Raw genomic sequence first — 23,831 nt, forward strand, 5'->3', positions numbered from 1 at the left:
AATAAGTTCTGAATCTCAGAAGGTGTCTTAAGGTGAAGATGCAAGTTGCAGTCTATTAGATGAAAAATTTCAGTAAATCTAAGGAAGCTCAAAATCTGTCAGTGGCATGAGTTGACCATGACCTTCAATCTTCCTAAATGTGACATGGGCCCAAATTCTGCAGTGTCCCAGCTCTGCCTCAGTTCTGCTTGGGTGACACAGTTCTCCAACCTGATAAAGCCTTCTATTGCATCCTAAATGAAACAGTGCATTTTATCAGGCAAAGTGGGATTTTAAATGTGTGGGTAGGTTGAAAAGCACACAGTGATAAATTGACAACCATTTTCCCCCCTTCTGCAACACAACAGAGCAGATGGGGCAAAGAAATGGTGAATTTGGGGTTGATTTTCTGAACTAGAGGTGAAAGACTTCCGTTTTAGGGTCATCTTCTCAATGGCAGTAACTAGGATACTGTAAACATTAAACACACTTGGCAACCTGACCACCACTGGTCTTGACTGTAAAATGGTAACAGCAACACCCACTTCCCAAACTGTGCTACAAATACGGGGGAGGGGTCTGTGCAGAAAAGTATTTTACAAATGCAGAGTACTGTTTTTTACCTTCCTAGTCAAAGACATAGAACAGCTGCACACTGAAAAAAAAGGGGAAAAAAAAAAAGGAAGAATTGGTTTAAGCTCAAATACACCGGCCAAGAAATGTCTCGCCAGGAAACCACCAAGGCATTTAGCCTGTTGCTGACAGCTCATCCGAGGCAGGGCAATATCCCAAGACTACACACCCTACTTTGCTTTAAAAAAAAATAAAGAAAAGGAAAAAAAAAGTTTTGCAGTCTTAAGAACACACTGGTGTAGTTTTTTGTTTTTTGGTTTTTTTTGTTTTTTTTTTTTTGTAAGTGTATTTATGGACCTTTTAAATCGTTTTTCTATAATACTCATCATTTTGTGCATCAGCTGCACAAAACATCTTTTGGTGGTTGATGTTGTTATTTCTGCACAAAAGTTTATGGGGTTAACTCCAAGTCTTCAGCAGGCCTGAGAAGCACCGCAGAGCTCTGCAAACCCGCACGTGGTGTTTGCCCAGGAGAACGCGTTCGCTCGGACCCCGTGTGTGTTTGGGGCTTTTAAAAGTTATCCCGCAGTGTACAGCGTTGCAGAGGACGGAAAGCCCAGCGAGAGCCAAGCACCGTCCCTGACAGGGCGTCCAGCACTGCTCTCCCAGCCGGGCCGGGCCGGGCCCGCGGGGAGAGTGCGGAGCGATTCCCACGCGTGGCTCCCACACTGGCACGGGCACCGGCGAGGCCCGGCCGGGCCAGGCGGGATCCGGCCCGCCCGGTCCCCTGCACCAGCCTCGCAGGCAGCAAATGCCGCGGCAGCCGAAGCCTCTGGCCCAGCGCCGCTCCCCGCGCCGCGGCCCCGCCCCGTTGCGAGGGCAGCGGCGTGGCCGGTTGCTACGAGGCCGGGCAGTGGGCGCAGAGCGGCGCGGCGGGGCCCGGCGCTGACTCGGGCGCTGCATGGAGCTCGGCGGGAAGGCCGGCGGGGCGGAGCGGGGGCAGCTCCTCGCCGGGGGACGGCAGGACCGCGCGGGAGGGCGGCGGAGCGTCCCTGTGTATCCTTCGTGAGGCGGTCCCGGACCGCCGAGGCGGGCGTTCCTCGGGCCGGCCGAGCCCTGCGAAGGGGGGCCGGGGCCGCGGCGTTGCGTGGGGCCCGTGTGGGGCCGGGGCGGCGGGGCCGGGGCGGCGATGTCCCAGCCTCGCCCTGCCCCGCGGTCAGAGACCGCCTCAGGGGTGTCTTCAAACTCAAACTTGTACTTTGCGGGTTTTAAACTGCCGTGGGAAAGTTGACTTCTCAAGCAACTTCGGAGTTTTCTTGTTTTCCCTTTAATAGGAGATTATGCCACTAGGAATAGTGTTTTCCATCCTAACTTGTGGGTTCTTGTTTTTTTCAATTTTAGTAGTAAGAACTACTGACACAAACTCTTGAGATCCGTCTGCACAGTGCTACTTAAATAATTACTGGCGTGATGTAGGGCTGATCTGGCTCTGTGGAGAGCTTTTATTTAATTATGTTTATCAATTTCAGTGTAAACAACTAATCCTTTAGGGTGTGTGTGGGGGAGCTTTAGTATTTTCCCTGTCATACCTGCATCCTTATGTTACAGGTTTAGATAACTACACAAAATGAACACAATAAAGATGGGATTTTTCAGCTGGTGGCATCATGAAAGATAAGTGCAAAGCCTCTCCTAAAATCCTTTTAAAAATGAAAATGCAATTACATTTCTTTCTAGATGAGCATAAAGTTAGTTATGACTGTAACATACAGTTACGGAACCTACTCTATAGAAGGCCAATCATACAGGCTATTGTATCATTTAATGAGCAGTTCCATCCAATTTCTATTGTCCTTAACACAATCTTAGGGGTAGAGATTTAATGTTTCATTTTGAACAGGATTTACAAGAAGAACGTCGGGCACTGAAAAAGGATCAAAAAATGCATCGGAGCAAGGCAATGAAATATTTGATGGAGACAAACAGAAGAAGAAGGCAAGTAACTAGGGTTCCTTTAATGGAGGATTGTAAAAAAAAGAGAAAGCCAAAGCAAAAAGAGTCAAAACCTTGAGACAGATCAATAGATCTCTACTATTTTCATGTTCACTTTGATAAATAGCTCACTGCTTTGGCCTAGAGGAATCTAAGCTGAAAAGTTTCACCAATCCAGTTTCTTGCCATAGGACAAATAAAATAAAAATAGCAATATTCTGATTTACTCGCTAATTTTTGGAAACTCACTGTAGTCACATCTCATATAAACTAAAGTTAAGTAGCACTTTCATCCTGTGGTTCTGATGTGCATTTCTGGTGTTCTGGCTTTTATTAGCTTCAATGAAGGTATGAAAAATGCACGCATCTGTACAGTGTGGGCCAGCAGAAGGCAGTTGTTGCCTTCTGAAGTGTGTGTTTTTCTGTCTGCCTGGCATAACAGCTGCACAGCCTCCCCTTCATGCTGAGGCTTTGTGCTCCCACTTCCCAGTAAACACAAAGCAACATTTTTCTTGTACAGGATTACACTTACAATAATCTTATTTTGTACTGACATTTTAAACAGAGCTTTACATAGTCTGTCTTCTGCATACATGAGAGTGCAAAGCCATGAAATATTCTGTGGCAAATGGATTAAGTAAATTATGCACTGAAATGTCTCAGTGAAGAGCTGTGAGTAGTGTAATGGGCATAGAGGTTTTTTCCCTCACACTGAGGTGGTGCTCACACATACAGAGAGCTCAGCTGTGTGTACTGCAGAGGCAGATGGGTTCCTCCTTGCAAGCCCCCAGCCTCAGACCAGCTTCCTCTGCCTCTTGTTAACTCATTAATGTTTGTGCCCCACAGTTCCCTTATCTGATGACTTCTGTTGTACAATGTTTACTTATTGCATATGTTCATAACTCATAAGAGAGGTGATATATATTGTTTATATTGCCATTTTAGCCTGACAGTATGTGCTATCAAGTTACATTTCGAAATAAAAAGAAAACTGGAGGAGAGATATAATCACCTGTGAATAATTAAAGACAGACTGCAACCCACAACCTTTACAGATGTAGACTGAGTCTCAGTTGAAAAATTAAATACCTAATTTCTTTTTCTGGAACAGAACCGCTATAATGCTACACATCTCAGATGAACTCTGTTTATTGTATTACTGGTCTTGAAATGTTATACTCTAATGTAAAAGCAAGTACCAGACAGCCTGCATATTTTTGACAGACTGGTGTAGTTAAAGTAATACTCATGGATGCATAAATACATTTCCATATGTATTTCATTGTAGCCTTAAGAAACACAGTATAAATCCAAATTACTCAGGTGAGCCACTTAAAAATTTAGGTATGGTATTCATAAAATGAAGACATTTTAATTTGTGATAATTGAGACTGGCATAATTATTAGCACAATAAGCAGTTCAAATAGAAGTCTGTGGTAACAAGTTTTCTCCTAATAACTGAGAAGGAGTGAGTTATTTAATGTTTAAAAGGTAGTAAGTGCATACAATGTAATAAGCTATAATATATAAAAGTAAAAATTAAGGGTCACTGCATATGTTCATGAAAGTAATTTGAAAATAAAGTTCCTTGAATCTAAGTATTTTTTCCTGACAGTTATGCAGGTAGGAATTGATTGATCAACCCTCAGGTCATGTGTCAGGTCTATATGAACCAAGTTCCATTAGCTTTCTTACACATGTTAAGGTGTTAGATATGATGATGGTTTCTCAAGGGTAGCATGATGTTCTTAAGCTCCACATTCTCATCCAGCAGCACCCAAAACCAGGGCTTATGGGGATGTATCAGGAGTTATTCTTGGCACTGCTAGTGTATAATTTCAAAAGAAAATTTGTATCTTCTTAATTTTTTATATGGAGGGTAGGAATGAGTACGCTGTGGAGTGTGACAGTCCATTTTCTACCTCTAACCTTCACATAGAATGGTCAAGGTTGGAAGGGACCTCTTGATCTGGTTGAACACCTCCACTCAGGAAGGGCCACCTAGAGCTGGTTGTCCAGGAATCACTTTTGAGCTTCTCCAAGAATGGAGACTCCACAGCCTCTCAGGGCAATCTGTGTCAGTGCTGTCATCCTTACCAAAAAAAAAAGTGTTTCCTGATATTCCAAAGGAAACTTCTGTGTTTCAGTTTGGCCCTGTCAGTAGGCATCACTGAAGACAGCCTGGCTCTCTCCTCTTTGCGTCTTCCTTCCAGATATTTATAGACATTAAGAAGATTCCTTTGAGCCTTCTCTTCTCCAGCCTGAACAGTCCCAAATCTTTCAGCATTCCTAGAGAAATTCTCCAGTCCCTTCATCATTTCTGTGGCCCTTCATTGAACTGTCTCCAGTCTGTCCATGTCTGTCTTGTACTGAGGAGCCCAGAGCTGGGCACAGCCCTTCAGCTGTGGCCTGCCTAGTGCTGAGCAGAGGGGAAGGATCACTTTCCTCTACATGCTGGCTCAGCTTTGCCTAGTGCAGTTCAGGATACCACTGACCTTCTTGACAGCAAAGTTGGTCCTTTCTCTCAAGTAACAAGTGCTACAGCATGAGAGGAAATGACCTCCAATTGCATGAGGGGAGGTTTAGATTGGATACTAGGAAAATTTTCTTCATGAAGGTGATTGTCAAGCATTGGAAAAGGCTGCCCATTGGAATGGTTGCATGTGGTGTACTTCAAGACGTGGTTTAGTGGTGGAGTTGGCTGTGCTGGGCTTGTTGTTGGAGTTGATGATCCTAGAGGTCTTTTCTAACCCAAATGATTCTGTGTTTCTATGTTTAATGAAGATGTTAAAGAGGATTTGGCCCAGTACTGACTGCTAGGGTTCACCACTATGTCCTGGCCTCCATGAGGACTTGGTGTCACTGATCAGCGCCCTTGGGGCCTGACCATTCAGAACATTTACATTCCACCTCACTCTCTGCTCATTCAGCCTGTACAGCAGCATCTTATTTATGATGATCACAGGGGAGACAGTACCAGCAGCCTTAGTAAAGGCTAAATAGACAATATCTACAGCTCTCCTCTCATCTACAGGACTGTCATTTCTTTGCAGAATTTTATGAAGTTGATCAAGCCTAACCAAATTTTGTGGCAGCCTTAAGTTTATAAATTTTCTACTAAAAAAAATAAAAGCAGTGAATTCTCTTTAGGATGAAGCACTAGTGAAGGTGCAGAAGAGTTTCTATTCTGTCTTTAATCTTGTGTCATTTAGGTTCCTTCTCTTCATGTTGTTTTGTGGAGGAAAACTTTTCTGTGGGTTTTAATTTGTGGGTCTTTTCAGGGACCAACAGCAGGCCTCCTTCAAACAAGGTTGTACTAAAGTACTTTTTAAGCTAATGAGATCTGCATATGCAAGGTTGTCACAGATTGAGGTCTTCTGTTTTCAACCTTTTCTATATGTACTTGTAATAAAATTTTCTCTGACAGTCTACTGTTGATTTGTTGTCAATACTTCTAAAATGCAGCACCTTCAGCATTAAAAATACCTTCTACAAGCTGTACACCGTTAATTGGTTTAGTAGTAAAAGACAAAAGCATCACTTGCTCAGAAAGAGCAAGGATAGCTTTGGAAATAAAAGTCTCAGTAACTTAAATCTCAGATCTTTTTCAATCCCCCTGATGTCATCTGTTTTTTTGCATCTCTTTTACTGACCAAGCTCCTTAGCTTTGTGTTAACAATAGTACTTCAACACAGCAAAAAACCATAGCCTACAGTTTTTACATGTTGCCTGAGTATAAAGAAAGCAATTTCTTTATTGTCTCACTGATACATGAAGTTGCAATCTCAAAATCAGATTAAGAATCAAGTATTCTCTGGGGCAGTAGCTGGCAGATATTTTGTTTAAATACCAGTATTCTGGAAATAAGAGCTACTGACTAAGCACATACTTAATGCAAATGAATAGGATATCATACTTTATGTTTCTATAACACACTGCTTTATAAATCCCAGCTGTCAGTTTTGCTGGGGACTATAGACTTCGTGCTGTTAGTGCTCAGTGCAAAATATGTTTCCCATTTTACTGTGATGTTACTGTCTGCAGGTAGCTGGTTCATTCTGGAAATGCAATTGTCTCTGTGCATCTTGAAATAAACTGTACAGTCAGTTATCTTGGTTTGTTTTGAAATACCTTGAAAAAGCTAATCCGTCTGCTGAAACTGGGGAAGGAAATCTTTATCAGTTTCCAATCTATTCCCAATCTATTGTTCTTTCCATAATACTTTGTTTTCAACATATGCACAAGCTTTGTGCTCCACCTACTGGCTGATTAACATTGATTATTTCATAAAAGCTCTTTAAATCATTCACTAGTTTTGTTGCTAGAAAATGAAAAGCAGAACATGGCCTGAAATATGAGAACAATGTCAGCATTTGTAAAACAGAGAGGGCAGAGTTTTAAGAAATTTGTATTTCTTTCTGCCTCAGAATGGAACTGTGAAAAGTAGGTGTTCACTGTAACCACTGTGATGCGGACTTGAAATGCAGTATTGCCATTTCTGATAACGGACCACTGGATTGCGTTGAATTTGCAAGGCCTTGAAACAGATGCTTGCCAAACTTGCTCTCTGAACTTTTCTTGACCTGGCAGCAGCTTTGTTTTGCTTGGTTTAGCTGTAACAGCAATTTCTCTAAAAGACCAGGTGTCTGTGGCTAATTTTGCCATTGTTTATCTTTTTATTGTAGTTTTATATAGATAACAGTAAGAAGCAGTTGTTCTGTGGAGAGGATGAGACATTTATGACTCTAAAATCATGAAGCAGCATAGAGAAATGCAGGCCTGGTATGGTAGCAGAGGCTTTGAAAACTGGAGGTGCAGGATGAGGCATGGAGAAGTACAGGCAGGGAATGGTAAGAGAAGGCACACAGGCTTGGCACTGGAGGCCCCATGGCTATACTCACTAATAGTCAGCTAAAGAAGTACAGAACTAGATCTGAAAAACCTGGCTTTAGAGGTAATAAAGAGAATTAAATAACAGTATGTAACATACATAAAAAGCACCGTGTATGGAATATTTGGAGGTACTGTGGAGCTACAGATTGATGGTGATAGAGCAGAGGTGTAAAAGTGTATTAGCAAATATAAAAATTACTCCAAGTGGATCCTAAGGTGAGAGAGAAGAAAGTGTGGAGAGTATTATTAATAGTTGGTTAGCTGAGAAAGGCCATGCTGACATAATGCCGCTGGTTAAGCTGAGAGAGGGAAGTCAGCAGTCAGTAAGCTGAAAGGAGAGTCAGCAGTTGGTGACCAATGACAGGCAAGGACAGAATGCCCTTGCTGCAACATGAGGATAGGGAAGAGAGATTCTTCCTGAGAATATGTAGAAAGTATCAAAAGTATAACCATAAGAATGCAGAAGTAGGCGTAGTTGCTGATATGTAACTAACCAATCCTGAGCTCAACTTTTGCAATATGTATGAAGCTCATTATGAACTGTATTTAACCTGCTGTACTGATCAATAAAATTAGGCCTGTGATGATCTAATTGATGTCCGGGTCTCCTTCCGTTGACAAGAAAGCCTTCACATGAAAATCCTGTTGTTCCTGGTGAAGGAACTCCAGATGCTGCCAGTTCATCTTAACACTCCAGCACAACCAGAATGAAACCACAAACCTTGGGATGCAAAACAGCAATGCAAGAATGAGCATCAGGAAAGGAGATCGAAGCTCAATGTGTGAATAACAGTTTACTGAGCCTTTTTCTGTATAGAAGTATTCTAACAGTATAATTATTTTTCAGTAACAATTCTGGATTAATGAGAATTGGACTCTTTAAGATTTGAATTATGCTAAGAAAAAAACATGCTTGACTATATAAGGTGTGCTTGGGTCTTGCCTATGAGCAAGACTTGGAATATGACAACTGGTACCTAGTGCAGGCAGCCCACCTGTGGATCTTTGGGGCATATTGCAGGACAGCTCTCTGTGAGCCCATACAGTAGTATAGGGGTTAGTCCTTCTGAAGCTCTTGCAGCAATTTCAGGCTGTCTTTTTGTATTCAGCATATGATAATCAAAGAAGATGAAGGAATAGATTTAATATGTGTTCCTGGTCTTGGGAAGTGTCTTAGATTAAAAATGTTGATTTTTGGGTAATGTCCACAGATCTTTTTAAGGTTATAAGATTGCTTTCTGTTTGCCCATGAAGGGAATTTTGAATGTGACACTGCATTCTAGCCTTTTCTTCATCCTACTGTTGTCATTGACCATACAAATATCTCCCTAACTTAATTTTAAAATTACTGTGTACTGGTTTGCAACATGATGTGGCAATGGAAGAGTAATATAAACTCAGTATCAAAACGTTCATTTCATAGCCCTCCATACACACCGTATATATTCCTTTTTAATTATCATTTTCATCCAATGCAGTAGTAAGCATTTAGTCCACCCACCTGGGAATGTAGCATCTATCACTTCACTGTGAAGAGAATTTAACAGAATTATCCAGGAAATAGTACTACCATCTAGTCATACTGTTTTTAACATAAAAATGCCTTCCACATAATGTCTGTATATGTGAGACAGCTAAGTATTTTAAGTTTTGTATTCCAAATTCTCCATAAATATTTTGGCAGCCATTTCAAAAATTGCTGCACCACTGGGTTGTTTATAGTAGACAGAAAAATTGGGTTAAAAAAACACCAGTCAGGAAATTCTTCTGTTAGCTATCCATCTTAAAGCCATACTCTTTTGCCAATGTTACATCTGTGATATGAACCTAAGCTGGTGACTTAAGGAGAATGCATGAACAATCATTTGCTTTAAATGTTTTTCTGTAAGATGTAAATATGCATTTTTAAAATTATTTATTTTACGTAATGATCCTGGGTGTTACAATTTACATTCTGCAAGGTCAAGAAATTAATAAGGCTTCCCTGAATAACTTTAAGGTATTTTATTATTTTGAAGTAAGATCCTTTTTTCTCCTTCTTGTCTTAATCCAAACCAAATATTGATCATGATGAACTGTGCTGAAAAAGACCTCTTGCATCAGCATTTGGACTCTGTCATTGCCAAGTATATGGAACAACAGTCCTTTCTTAATACTCATTATTAGGAATGTGGAAGAGTGTAGCTAAGCCATATTCAACATAGTCTAAAAACATACTCTGTCAGAATTGACTTTTTTCTTTTTTGGAGTTATATGCTGGAATTACTCCAGGTATAAAATTGTAGAATTTCCCACATGTCTGAATTTAACAACTACAGTTCAACTAAAGGCCTTGATCAGCTTCTAGAGATATTAAAGGGCCTCAAGAAGAATGTGTCTAAAGTACTTATGAGGATAAGCAAGTCTGTTTCCTCTCCTGTGAATTTCATTTAGTCAAGATAAAATTGCGTATTTCTGTATTAGATTTTATGGTGATTAAAATTCAGGAATACTGAAAGTGGACAATGAACTCTAGTTCTACTTTTCAGTTCTTTTTTAACAGCTATGTATATATGAGTTTTCAAAATAGTGAAAGTTCTTTGTCTCTCTCTCTGCTACGCTTTGGCTTTCAAGTGGATTAAAGTGAATATTCCTGTATAAGTGTGTACTTGGGAATTAGCTGGCAGATTTTCTATTTTTTTACTATTGTGCAATTACAGCCTTTAAGTTTTCTAAAATAAAAAGTACCTATTTCAAATAATTTTTGTGTTTGTTTTCACAGGAGATCAGTCGTCATATTGAAGGGATACTAGAGAGAGTCAAGTTGATTTTTTCAGTTTGAACTTTTTCCCTGAAAAGCAAAGGGAATAATAATTAAAATAGCTTGAGTTAAGGAGGAGCTCTGTGAAGTAGCAGCATTGCACCATTAAGCAAGAAGAGCTATGAAGTAACTGCTAGTGATTGGAGTTATGGGATGGTATCTTATTGTGCTGAGAGAAACAAAGAACTTGGCTAAACTTTGCACTAATGCTGGCTGGAGGGGGACCCTACTTAGTGTATTAGTGACCTGTTAAATCACATTTCTAATACACAGATGGGAAGCTCCCAGCTGTAGTGATCTTTGCATGGCAGGCTTTGGAAGTTTCATTACTTTTACAGTATTACTGTTTTAAAATAGAATGTTTCCAGGGATGGGGCATCTACAACCTCTCTGAGTTACCTGCTCCAGTGGTTCGCCACCCTCACTGTAAAAAAATTTCTTCCTTATATTTGTCTGAATCTACCCTCTTTTAGTTTAAAACCATTAAATATTACTTGCCTACATATGTGCCAATAAATATTCTGGGTATATTTCACTCAGGCAGCTAATTTGTCAGTAAAAATTGATTATTCTGTCAGCAGGAGAAAAGATTCTACATAGCTTCATGAAGCTCATGCCTGGTGAAGGAGACTTGTGATGATGGTTGTTTTTGACTAGAGTCTGCTTTGCTTTCCAGTCAGTGAGAGGACCCATTTAATGTGTTTTTAATAATAACAGATTCTGTCAAGTATAGTTTTGTGTTACTGTTTTATCCCATTTTGTGCTGCTAAACTGATTGTCTTTCAGGAAGCTTTTTAACAACTACAACTTAGTCCTGCATATTTATAGATAAAAGCTGTAGCTCCTTTGTGTTATTTTGAAATAACAACTTCTAAACTGTTTTTATTTCCCCAACAGCTTTATGAAAAGCACACACAAAGCATTTGCAGTTAACCTTTCTACTGATCTGCTCACTATGATACCCTTATGTGGTACTGTAAAGGCTGTTGTAAAAGTCACCTTGGTGACAAGAACTGGTCAAGTCTGCATGTTAATTCACACATAAAAAATAATCAAATCCCTGGTTGAGGCTAAGAAGTTAAAATATATTGTGACTCTTCATCACCCACTGTCCTCTTTAACTTCCAACTCTACAAATCCAGCTGTGCTCAAGTTGATAGCATTTGATTTATGAACAAACAAGCTTTTGTATTAAAACAGCAAGCTGGTAAGCAAGTTACTAGTATTTCAGTAAATGTAATTCATAAACATAGGAATTGTCTACTTTTGCTTCTTATATACAGAGCCTTTGAAGAAAGACAGAAGGAAGAAGAAGCAAAAGAACAAAGATTTAGAGAACAAGTTCTGCGGCAGAGGAAAATTAAATTTCAGGAGGCAACTGCTAAGTTCCAACATGCTCATCAGTCCTTTTCTCAGCAGAAACAAACAGGTTTGTCAATTAACTGTTATTTACAATACAAGTGTTTACACTGAATCAGTGAATAGTTAAGGTTGGAAGGGACCTCTGGAGGCCATTAGTCTTTTCTGTTAGTAAACAGAACAGTTAACTTCACTCAAAGTAATTGAATTCACAAAAGCAAAACAACTGACAAGAAGCTCATATCTGATAGATAGGACAATTGGGTAGGGGAAATAAAAACAGATTTTTTTTTTCCTAAAAACTGTATTTTGAGACATTTCACTGTATTCCAGTCACAGTAAGTACATGACCTCCTTGAGGTATTGTGGCTTCCTGGGTTTTCCCCACTTTTTTGACTGCAGTGTGCTTATTGGTTGCAGTACTGTGTTTCCACAGCTGGGTGAGAGGTATTACAAAGCCAGTTACTAGGATAGTGTGATGATCCCCTCTTTGAACCTTTGGTTTTAAAATATTCCAAAATGTGCATTTTGTTTGTCATTAAGTAATTGCAGTCCTAGCATATATTAATATGGTACATAAGGTTCTTTTTCCTGAATTAGTCCACTTTCTAAGCTGTTCTCTTACTGGGAAGCAGTGATCACTTCAGCTCAGTTCCTGCTTTCTTGGAATCGGTGCAGATTGGCAGGAGTTTGTAGCGGCATTGGCCAAGTCTGATTTCCCGTCAACTTTCCAGTGTTCAAATGCTTAAGATATGGTCTATTACTTAGGTATTCTTTAACAGATTTACTCTCCCAACTGCAGTTGTGCCAGCTGTGAGGTAATGTCTCTGACTTCAAGATCAAATGTCAGATAAAAATAACAAAATAGAACAGTACTGGTTTAAGGCTTCTTCATAGCTCTACTGACAGCCCAGACAGTGTAGCAATAGAAGGAATCACAGTTTTTTCTCTTGGTTTTCCTTTACAGAAATTCTGCCTCTGCTACTCTCTATCCTACTTCTACTCACTTGAAAGTGGCAACACATTGTGCCTGTCTGGACTTTTTCTTTCCCCACTGGTTCAATTATTAAGTTACAATTTGGCCTCTGTAAAATATCTGCAAGCCATAACTTTGGCTTAGTGCATGAGTGGAATAATCATGATGTAAAAACAAAGTTAGATTTTTTTAACCTTGTATTTTTTCAATAGTGCAGTTTAAAAGCAAATAGCAAAACTGTTGAATACATGTGTGACTGTAAACACTTAAATAGACTGGGATTTTGTTTCAGAGGAACTCAAAGTGCTCTTGCATGTCTAATAATGCTAAACTACTGTGTTTATTGTAACTGTCTGGATTTAGGCTTCCAAACTTCAGCAACTTAACCAAACCATTTATGGTAAAATATTCCAATTTTAAAAAACTCTTTCCCCATTGTGTGTTTTTAGCTCTGATCCCTCCAGTCCAGACTAAAGCAGCTTTTCAGTTAGAAGAAGCTCTTGAACAAATTAAAGGAACAGTTTTTACACCAGGACAGTGCTTGCAAAACATAAACAAAATCAACTTCAGGTAAGCAGTCCTGTTTATTCTGATGATCAAAGGAAGTAAATTTCTTACTGTGTTCAATAAAGAGCAGACTATTACCTTAAAGAAATTGTAGGGCATTTCTCTAGCGGCAAAGAGAGCACTTCTGTGAACTTTTCCAGTGAAACATTGTGCAATTTCATTGAGTTGTTTGTGTCCAGTTGGTAAGACAGCAGAGGAGATGACACAAACCTTTTCCCCTCAGTCAAATTCTGGGAATAGTCAAGACTAACCCAATCTGCAGTCAGTTATAGCCCAACTCAGATTACCATGGTTATCAAATTATTTGCTGTTCTCAGAATTATTCTGTCTAGGTGACTTTTTATCTAGATTTTTCTCCTTTTGACATTCAAAGATATGATAGTTTATATGTTCACCCAAGGATCTTCTTTACAGCTATCATTCCTTTATATTTCTCATTCTCTATGTGAATCAAGAGTGTCCTGGTAAAAATTTGACCTGAAATTTCATTTTATATCACATAAAATTTTATTTGCATACTTTTCATTCTACCCAAGCACTGTTTCTAAGATACCCTGAGTTATAACAGAATGTTCCTTCATATATGCTTTATTTATCTGCTGTATTTCCTACTAGTTCCTGATTATCTCTTTCCTAACCTCTCATTTCTTTAACATTTCAGCTCAGGGGGTTGTTTTTGTTGTTGCTGCTTTTATTATTCCTTTCTGTATTTCAGTTATTTTCTGCATGATATAAATTGTACAGATGTTCAGAACAGAGATAAATTCTGCCTGAAAGAGGTCTCCCTACTTTTGGGCTTCAATGTGCTCTTCAGTGTGACATTGATACTCAACTTGTTTACATATCTCTGCTCTGATTAACACATTTTCAGGTGATAAACTGGTCAGTTGAAAAAATATTTTATAACTCATAGAGCTTAATACTCATGCTATTTTCCAGTCAACATTCATAGGAAGATTGCAGCAACAAAACCAAAGAAACAAACAAGAAATCTACCTGTTAAATCTAAGTTTCATTTATGCAAAAACGTAGATGTGTTTGAATCCTATCTCAGGTTTGCTGATCATTTGTCTCATTTCAGTTATAAACTTGATTAAGGACAGCATCTCACTGCCTTAATAATTTCTTTCCTTATTTTCCAAGTTTTTTCAAGCTGGTTCTTGTTCAACATATTGCACAAACCACTTACCATTTCTTAGAGTGCTGTCATTCCATTTTTATTTGTATAATATAAAAGACTCATTATTCTTTAATAATGGTAGTGTGTTCTTTTTCTGGCTTTCATTTTCTTGACCTATTTTCCTAAGGAAATTATATTTATATGTTCATATTATTTTACCGTTTGTTTTCCCCTAGTAACCAATTTGAGAGAAAGCTAAGAATCTTGAGGCTAATTATATTTCTGTAAGTTTGAAATTAGAAATTTCTCAAGGAAAAAAAATTAAAGTAAGTGACCCCAGCATCTGAAAGGTTTAAAAGTTGAGTCCACTATGACCTATGGGGAGGTTGCCAGACAGCTAGTACAGGTAAAACAGAAGAGCATTTTGAGACAGTTCTGAACAGTGAAGGTTCTTTAAAAGTCACCAGTTCTGAGCTGAAAACTTTTAAAAATTTCTTAGAATCCCTTTAATTGGATAGTTTGGGACGGGTGATTAACTCTTAGGAAGTAGTAGATACCTTTCTGTATTTCTGTTGCTTCTTACAATTTTATAAATGCTGAAGACAAAAATCTTGTGTCATCTTTAGAATTTACCCTTCCTCAGAAAGAGAATGCCTAGAATTAATTGACAGTGCCCTCTTAGAGGAAGAAATAAATACTGTATTAAGTGTTCAAGATAAATATAGCTTCAGACCCAAGTGAATATCTGAATTTTACAAGATTCTAGGATTCATAATGTCTTTCTTTTAAAAGGTGTAAAAAAATAAATTAAGCAATGGAGACATATTGACTCCTCTTAAACAAAGCAAAAGTCCTGAAACACCTAATAAGTGTATTCCATGCTGCAGTAGAGCCATTTTTCTTCTAGTAGGGTTTAGTTATTGAATGCTAAAGCAAAGATTTTGGAGAACTCATTAGCCAACAGATACAGGGATGTTTGTACATTAGGTGTGCAAGTGGCATGCAGCTCTTTTACAGGATATATTTCCCTATTGGTGTTTAAAATTGCTATGTTTGATGAAGTTGAGTCTTGGGATATAAACTTTAATATGACAAATCAAAAATGGTCTGTAGAAAAGTTGGAATGTTGAAACATTTGTAAATATAAATGGTCCAAGCATGTGGAAATTTTTATAAATTTGAATGGTCTAAGCACTCAAATAAATATAAAGAAAGTTGTCTGCGTCCAAAAAACCAACAAACCACATTTTTGGGGGCCAGGTGTCAGCCAGTCTGGTCCACAATAACAAAAAAGATTTGGGATAGGGAGAATATCTGCCATTCAAAAGAAACTAGCATGTAGTTTTCTAAGTTCAGTAAATAAATATATGAATTTGTTCTCCCTTTTTGCTGTCAGCTATCTCATCAGAAATAACAAATTCCCTTTTAGCTCTCTTTAGGTCACTGCAATTGAGCCAAAGTTTTTTGCAGTCTTGTATAAAATCTCCTGAAAAATAACAATAAACTTAAGGGTTTGAAAGTTTCCATTTTCCATTGCCCTAAAATTATAAGTGTTGTGATAAATACGAAATAAAAAGGTCTTATTCGATTATTTACCCACTTGAAACAGATCCAGTAAAAAGAAAAGGGACAGTTTTAGATGCAGGAAGAGAAGGCTCAGAAGAAAAATCTTAAGCTGAAGAAATAGATAGAAATGAAGGAAAGAGGTGATTGAATTTCTGTACATATGTGAAACATATATCTTCAACTAAGTGCTGGTCATAGGGCCCAACTACACTAGCTACCGTAAAGATTTTTTTTTTGTCAGGTAGCAAATACCAATTCTGTAGAACACCATGAAACTGAGATTACACATCATTGGTAGATTTGAGCCCTATGGATACTAGAAAGCCTTCTGGATCTTTGAAGTAAGAGAATACCTGACAGCATCAATATAATTACGCTCTGCATAAGCCTACTTTATGGAAATATAAAGCCCATTTTCTTGTTCATTTTTTTCTTTTGTTAAAAAAAACCCTCAGTTTTTTTTGTTTGGTTTCTGTAAATTACCAAACTGTTGGCTGACATTTTCCATATGAATGTATCTTGAAGCAGTCACCCAGCAACCCAATCAGAAAATTCTATTTATTAATAAACAGGAGAGAAGTTTTAAAATGGAAAGTGTTGGACACATTCAGATAGTACTAACAGCATTTGTCAGGCTTTTCATCCTTTATTGATGTTGTATACTTTTGGTAAGGAGCATATTTAAAAATGTACAGTTGATGTATAGGAATAAAAGTAATAATTTGCTTGTTTGTACCAAGAACCACAGATGACACGTCATGCTCATCAGCATGTAGAAGTGATTCTTTCCGTAAGAAGCACAATTCAGCAACGTTTGGCTGTGATGAAACAATACAGGAGAGCAGTAGAACAGACATGGACAGTCGCCAACTTCTCTTCCAGAAAAATCTGAAAGAAATGCAGCAGCTCCTTGAAAAACAGCATCTCAACAACTTGCAGGTATGATATTTTCATTTTCATGTGATTCATTGCAAGACAGTTTTAAGTGTGACAGAAAGTTTCTTAAATGTGAAAAAAAAAAGTTCTGTTCAGCTGTCTTTATCAATTAGACAATACAGGTGGGCAGATTGTTTTATGCCTTATCAATAGATTGTTTTTAGTAAAATTATACATATTTTCCAGTAAGAAGTCAGAGATCTTTAAAAATACTTATAAGAATGTTTTCACAAATTCATCCAAGGTACCTGTTATGTTGTCCTTTTTTTCCTGTTAATGTCAGATTTGTATGTCAGACTTCTTGTATCTAACATTGGTAGCAGGAGTCTTGTGATCTTGTGATTTAAGTCTCTTTAAATTGATTATTTTCAGTGCACACCCAAGTTTCTGCTGTGCTGACTGACAGCACAAAATGCTATAGCAGTATTATGATGGCATGTGAAATGTTGGGGGATTTTTTTCGGTTGTTTTTTTTCCCAGTATGTAGTGATATGTTAAAGATTGACTTCAAGTCTCTTGAGGTCCTTTTTTATCATCTTTGGAATAGCTGAAGGTGTTCCAGTAATGAGCTTTTCCTGCCTAAACTAATTTTTAGACTGAAAATAAGTGTAAAAAGTCACCTTAGAAACAGTGAAAATCAAGAACTGAGCTCTAAGGTGACTTTTAGTTGTGCACCTTTAAGTGTGATTTTATGCCTCAGTATTGTCTTTGATTTTGGAAATAGTGTCTTCAAAATTACATTTTCTGGAAAAAAAGAGGGCATAGTTTGGGGCTCACTCTTTTATTTCTAGAATATCTATTGGTGTCCAGAGCCGTGGTGTCTGAAATGACCTGGACTCCATGAAGCCCTCCCTCTATTTTGGTCATGGCTGGAGGCATGGAATCATTGGTGGCCATAGAGCAAGGGCTTTTCCTTTTAATACAAGTGTATAGATAACTAGGGAAAGACTTTAGAGAGTTCAGATATGGTTTGATATTGATGTTTCTAGGAGCATTAATCTCTGCCTTTGTATCTACTTTGTTCTGATGGTTATGCATGAAAATCTTGAGCAGCTGATGGCTAACACAGAAAATCTCACTCACCTGGAGTGAGGTTCAAAAAAGTTGAATGGAGAGAAAGTATAGCTTGTACTGGCAGTGTTCTTTCTTATTTCTTAGTAGAAAAGAAGGAAGAGAAAGTGACAATTTATAGAAGAGAGCTGATAAAACTGAATTCTAGATAACCGCTTTAAAAAAATACAAAAAAGCATTAGCTTTTTTAAAATAATATCACATTTGCATTTCACTGGTAGAGAGTTTGTAAATCCCTCCCTAAATGATGATGGTGAATTTGGCAGTAGCTGCATTAGAACATCTTAGAATTAGAAAACAAAACACATTCTCTTTGATAAAAATATATAAAAATGTTATTCTAAATGTATTTTAAGACTTCTATATTGGAGTGTTTTATCAAACAGAATTATCACTTCTTAATTGAATTCTAGGGGAAAACAGCTATGAGTCATGCATGATTTTTTACTTTTAGTTTTTTCTAAATGTTATCATCAACTTTGGACAGTGCATATAGTATAGAAATTTGTGTTTACAAATCAATGTATTTTTGAAAATACCTGCAAAAAATTTTGCATTTTTCCAGAAGGTATTTTTCTGCTACCACTAGGGGTTGCTCAGCTTCTTTCCTCGGATGAATAGTTTCAAAATGTAAATATTTATACTTCAGACATTTGGACTTGCTTTCTTGAAATTGCATGCTTTGGACTCTGACTAGAAAATTAGTCAAGAAAGCTACTGACCATGTTCTAAGGCCTGAATTTTGGAAGTTTAATACTTGGATTGTGCTGATGGCTGGTGTGCATGTGCATTGTGACATCCTGTACTGTGAAATAGTATTTATAGTGCTCTTACTAATAAAATTTATAATGATTTAGAATACTCTTACTGAAATCAATAGACTTCAGTGGTCTTGATGCTACCTGTTGTCCAAAGTAATTTCTGAAATTAAAGTATTTCACTGTGCACATGCTTTGCAACCTAGCCATTCATTGAGATCCTTTGACCTCTCTTTGTTTCTGTTTTTACAGGCCCAACAGGATTATAAAGATTCCTAAAATTCTTTACTTTCCTACAGGGCAATAAAGTTCTATGTGAACCTTTACCAGTAGATTTGTTGTGTTGCCTGCTTTCCATCTCTAAATATTTGTACGGATTCATTGGTAAGCCAAGGGTTTTAGTGGCTTCTACCATTTTCCAAAATGATTTTGTGTTAAGTATTGAGAGCAGTAGATTTTATTTTGTGCAATAGTTTCATCCAAGCCACTACATCAAGTTACTGTTTTATGTTCGTGAATATGTTCCATTTTGAAGAATTTAATACTGCTAACTTCATTCACAAATAAAGGTTTTGTCTCTCCATCCTCTCCTGGTTTTATTGCATGCATAAATAAATCCTTTAAGATGGAGCTAGTACCATGGTCTTTAGCTAAAGGTGCATGCAGCTTTTAACCAAATGACATTAGTCCCAAGGTGCTCAACATTGTTTCGAACTGTTAATTCCTTATGTTGAAATTTTCCATTTCTGGTACCTATCTTGGACTGAATAATTTAGAAAATTTCCACTAAATGGCTCAAATGTGACAAGGAAGAGTATTTTTCAGGTATTTTTTGTCTTTTTCTTTTTGTCACCTCTTCAATTTCATGGCCATGCAACAATATTTTGATCAGTACAATATTTCTAGGCTCTACCAGGAAAAAAATTGCATTATGCCTGAATTAAACTGGTACCATTACATTTTATGTCTATAGTTTCATTTTTTAAACAAAATACTTGGAAGTAAGAGGTAATTCAAGACAAAATAGGTGTAGATTATCACATGGAGATTGTATTTTCCTATTCCCTCCTTTATATGACCATAATTAGGTTACTCAAGTGGTATCCGTGAAATCTGAATTTAGATCCCTTTCAGGCTGATTTCAAGCAGTATTTTTACCTTGGTTCGCTGTTTATGCTGAGAATATTGTGCAGCCATTGAAGTACTCAGTACCCCTCTTTCTATGGATACCATTCCCCTTGGAAGGAAATACTTCAATATTTATTGAAATAGTATTGGAACACCGGTATCATTTCTCAGAAATTGCAACACAGGAAAAATTTGTATCTTACTGTACTATGTGTGTTTATACATGCTGCATATAAAATCACATAAGTGTCTGAGAAACAATGAAGAATATTTTCTAAGTGATGTTTCACTGAATGGTTTGGACACCACCTGCCTTGCAGGAGTTTACTTGTAAGGCTGTTAGCTGTTGGTGTTATTGTGCTTCTGAGTTTCACAGTGACTGTGAAATGGAGATGTTTCAGGTAACTGATGGAAAACTGTTGTATGACTGGAATGAATTAATCAAAAGTTCCTTCTGCAGGGGGTGTTGCCAGTCTAATTCTTCAGAGCCATAGGCAAGACCAGCATGGAAAAAAGGAGTGCTGTGTACAGAGTCTCTCCCAAGCATCAAAAACCATGAGAGTGCTCAAGGCTAGTTGTGGGAAAACAGACTCAGACAAGGGTGCTTAGGATAAAATGGCATTGAAGCAGAAGTCAAACTCGATTTTGTAGAGACCATTCAACAAATTGAAATAGGTTTCTACGGTCACCTTAAATCTAGAAATGTTGGCCATTTTTTTACTTGTAAATGTGAGTGTTAACATTTTTATGTTGATCATTTAAATTATATGACAGGCCTGAGTGATTTCCTTACTTATTTTTGTCTTGGCAGGAGGAGAGGTGTTCAGTTTTCATTGGCTTTTAACCAATATTGTGACTAACAGCTATATCTTCCACATTATTTCAGTAATCCAAAATTCACATGTGCTATAAAGACAAATTGAAATGTATCTCCAGACTAAATTATTTTACCCAAATACTCCAACTTGTTTTGATTGTGTATTCCTCAAGAGTAGGTTTTGAGGTTTTGGGGGTGGTTTTTCATAAAATAACTTATTCTAAGCTTGTGCTGTATAAAATCACATGACAATCTTCATACCTGACCATCTGGAGTTCATTCAACAGTGTCTTTCCTCAGTTCAATGGCCTTCTTGAGTGGGTAATAAGGTAGGATTGAAGTTAAAACAGATTTTCACTACAAAAGAGGTTATTTCAGAGTTGCTCTTATACATGGATAAGGTTATGCTTGTGGATACATAGTTGTTTTGTTACACATACAGCGTAGCTCTCAAACTACAGGAACAAGGAAATTGATGCTGTCCTTTAATATATACCTGCTCCTTTTTTACAAGCATATAGCTTTTTCATAAAAATTGCCATACACATTAACATGACTTTGTTTTTGGGTTTACATACATATACATATACATATACATATACATATACATATACATATACATATACGTATACATATACATATACTTACACATATACATATACATATACCTATACCTATACATACATATATATATAAAATATTTATGTATAGATACGCACTAAAGTATTTTTACCATACTTCAGGACTGGTTTTGGAGAGATTTGTTTTACTGCAACAGACTAAGATGTTCATAAATGTAGCTGAAAGAAAGGAACAGAGTAAAAAATACCAGTATGAAATCTTTAGGGTACTGCAGTTACAGTAAGATGTTTGCTTGCAGGAAGGGACTGTAAGATATAAAGTTTGTGCATATGGGTCTACCTGGATGCTGCATTATACTAACATGGTATTATCAGTGGTAGTATATACTGGTGTCTCAAGGGGATATGGGAAAATCTATTGATTTCTCATGAAGATTAAAGTAACAATCTCCAAAGTAATTTTGCCCCTTTGAAGATGGCAGAGATGTGCTTTAGGTTTTTTTTGAGGCTATAAGACTTTTGTGAATTTTAAAGCAACACAGAATTCAGCTACTTTGTTGTATCCTAGTGTTCTGTTTATATCTTAGTATTCTAATGGTGGCCTGGGTAACCAGGAGCCAAATCAATTATTTTATTATTTCTAATACTAATTATTATAAACCTGACACAGCGCTACTGTGGCATTTAGTAGCTTGAGCTTTGCTGAACAGTTTATGCCCAATACTTGCATATCTCCATAAGGAAATGTGGGCCACCATAACTAAACTACAAAATAAAGCATCAAACTAAAAACCCAAAATTCAGAAGACAAGGATAAGGAGAGAGTAACTGGGACCTCTTTCGGAAGACTGGAAGTTCTTGTAATAAACAAAGAATTTCACTGTTTCAAACAGTGGCAAGATTTTAAAAAAATTAACCTTTAAATTTGGTAGGTTATTTAAGGGAAGGTAGATGCTGAAAGCTTGCACAAGTTCTTAAAAATCAAATCTGTGAAGTTCTTAGGAAGAATGTATGTCCTGAAACATATCTGATTGAAAAAAGCTGAATTTGTAAAAGAAGTAACATGTAAGTCACAGAATTTTTTTTCAAGATAAGTGATTATACTAATTAAGCATGTAGTGAATGTTGAAAATTGCATGAAACTGCCTTATTAGGTAAATTTATTTCTAGAAAGATATAAGTATTAGAAAATGCTCTTAGATATATTGTTTAGCCTTCAAGTTGCCCTGTATGGAGTCAACTTTGAACTCAGTGATCCTTGTGGATCCCTTTCAACTTGGGATTTTGCACGATTCTAAAAGTATTTCTGTATCTGACCTTTAGGATTCCCTTACATAAATCCACTCCTGCCCTGGCTGCTGCTGTGCAGTGCACAACAGTGAGACCATGTTAAAAACTCTTCCATCTTTACAAAGTATATTCCTAAAAGAAAAAGCAATCCTTTTTCATGGACTAAAAAGATGTATACTAATTTTTTAGAAAAAAAAGAGCTCTGGTAGGGTTCCTCAGCTGAACGAGAGATTATTTTAAAAATTATATTCACACACTGATTGATTCAGGAAGTGTGTACTGGTCAAATAGTGTTAATCTATTCTTTTTTACTGATGTTATGGCTCCAGATCATTCAAATCTGTTAACTGAAATCATTAAAGTGATTATTAGTTAAACACAAAAGAACTTCTAGAATTCATAGTTCATATCCATGCCCAGTATTTCTATATGACTATCTGCCTTATCATGGTTTTTATTTATGCAATCCCATGTTATTGTTGTATGACAAATTTGCGGGGTAGACAATGTCTGCTCAAACTGAATTTATTAATGGGATAGAAACTAAAAAAGGGAACAATACATTATGGTGCACACTGCCTCACCATTTAATCATTTAACAATTTTAATGGTATTTTTACCTAGCATTATAAATTACTAGATTAGTGTGTGAGAGTTAGACACCTGGGATAGAGTACCTGAGAAACAGCACTCTACTCAGAGTTTACTCAGTAGAGTTTAACTCTACTGAGATGTTAAAGCAACAGAGAGACAAGTTCAGCTGAAAATCTGTTTCCTACACAATTATGTACATTTACCTCAGGGCTTATTAAGACTGAAAATCAGAATGAAACATTGGTATTCGGTGTACAGAACACTTTTCTTTTAAAATCTTCTGATGATATGGATTACTGATATTGCCTGTATGCCTATGAAATTAGAAACAAGTTCTTTTTATACTGAGAAGTTTGAACCTGTATTTCTAGCATCCTGTGATGATATTTCAAATAGGTCCTTTCAAAAACTCATAGATTCATAGATAGGTAGTTTCTGTATTCTTAGCCTGGGAGGAGATCAGGCACCTAGGCATCAGACTGGGAAAGACAGCGGTGTTGATAGTAACCTTTTCTCTGGTCATCCTGTACCTTCAGAGCTTCTTTGGTGGGTTTGCCACAATAGAATGGAACTCTGGTGTAAGGTAAGCACCAAAATGCTTTCACAGTGTCACTTGTTCTCTTGAGTCTACCCAGATCTTCTGAGAAATAACTGTTGTGTAGTGCTATGTACGTGATGTTTTTCAAACTCATACAGAAATGAGATTATTAATTTTGAATGGGCTTTCCTATTCCATAGCTGGTAAATTTGCAATGAGTTGTTTAGGTATCTCACTGGCTTTGAAAGTTAGTTTTGCATCTAAATAAGTTCAGTGGTGTACTTTACTTCAC

General features: G+C 37.3%; 1 protein-coding gene across 1 annotated transcript in view; it reads left to right on the plus strand.

Annotated features, from left to right (window-relative positions):
• Nucleotides 1-1,513: 1,513 nt before the first annotated feature.
• The window catches only part of CEP126 (centrosomal protein 126), a 34,944-nt gene continuing 12,626 nt past the window's right edge, over nt 1,514-23,831 (plus strand). Inside the window, exons 1-5 of the mRNA XM_058800433.1 lie at nt 1,514-1,608; nt 2,422-2,547; nt 11,522-11,667; nt 13,023-13,143; nt 16,567-16,765. Coding sequence (XP_058656416.1) covers nt 1,514-1,608; nt 2,422-2,547; nt 11,522-11,667; nt 13,023-13,143; nt 16,567-16,765 — 687 coding nt within the window. The remainder of the gene's footprint in view (nt 1,609-2,421; nt 2,548-11,521; nt 11,668-13,022; nt 13,144-16,566; nt 16,766-23,831) is intronic.

The sequence above is a fragment of the Ammospiza caudacuta genome, chromosome 2 (assembly GCF_027887145.1).
Source record: "Ammospiza caudacuta isolate bAmmCau1 chromosome 2, bAmmCau1.pri, whole genome shotgun sequence".
NCBI lineage: Eukaryota > Metazoa > Chordata > Aves > Passeriformes > Passerellidae > Ammospiza > Ammospiza caudacuta.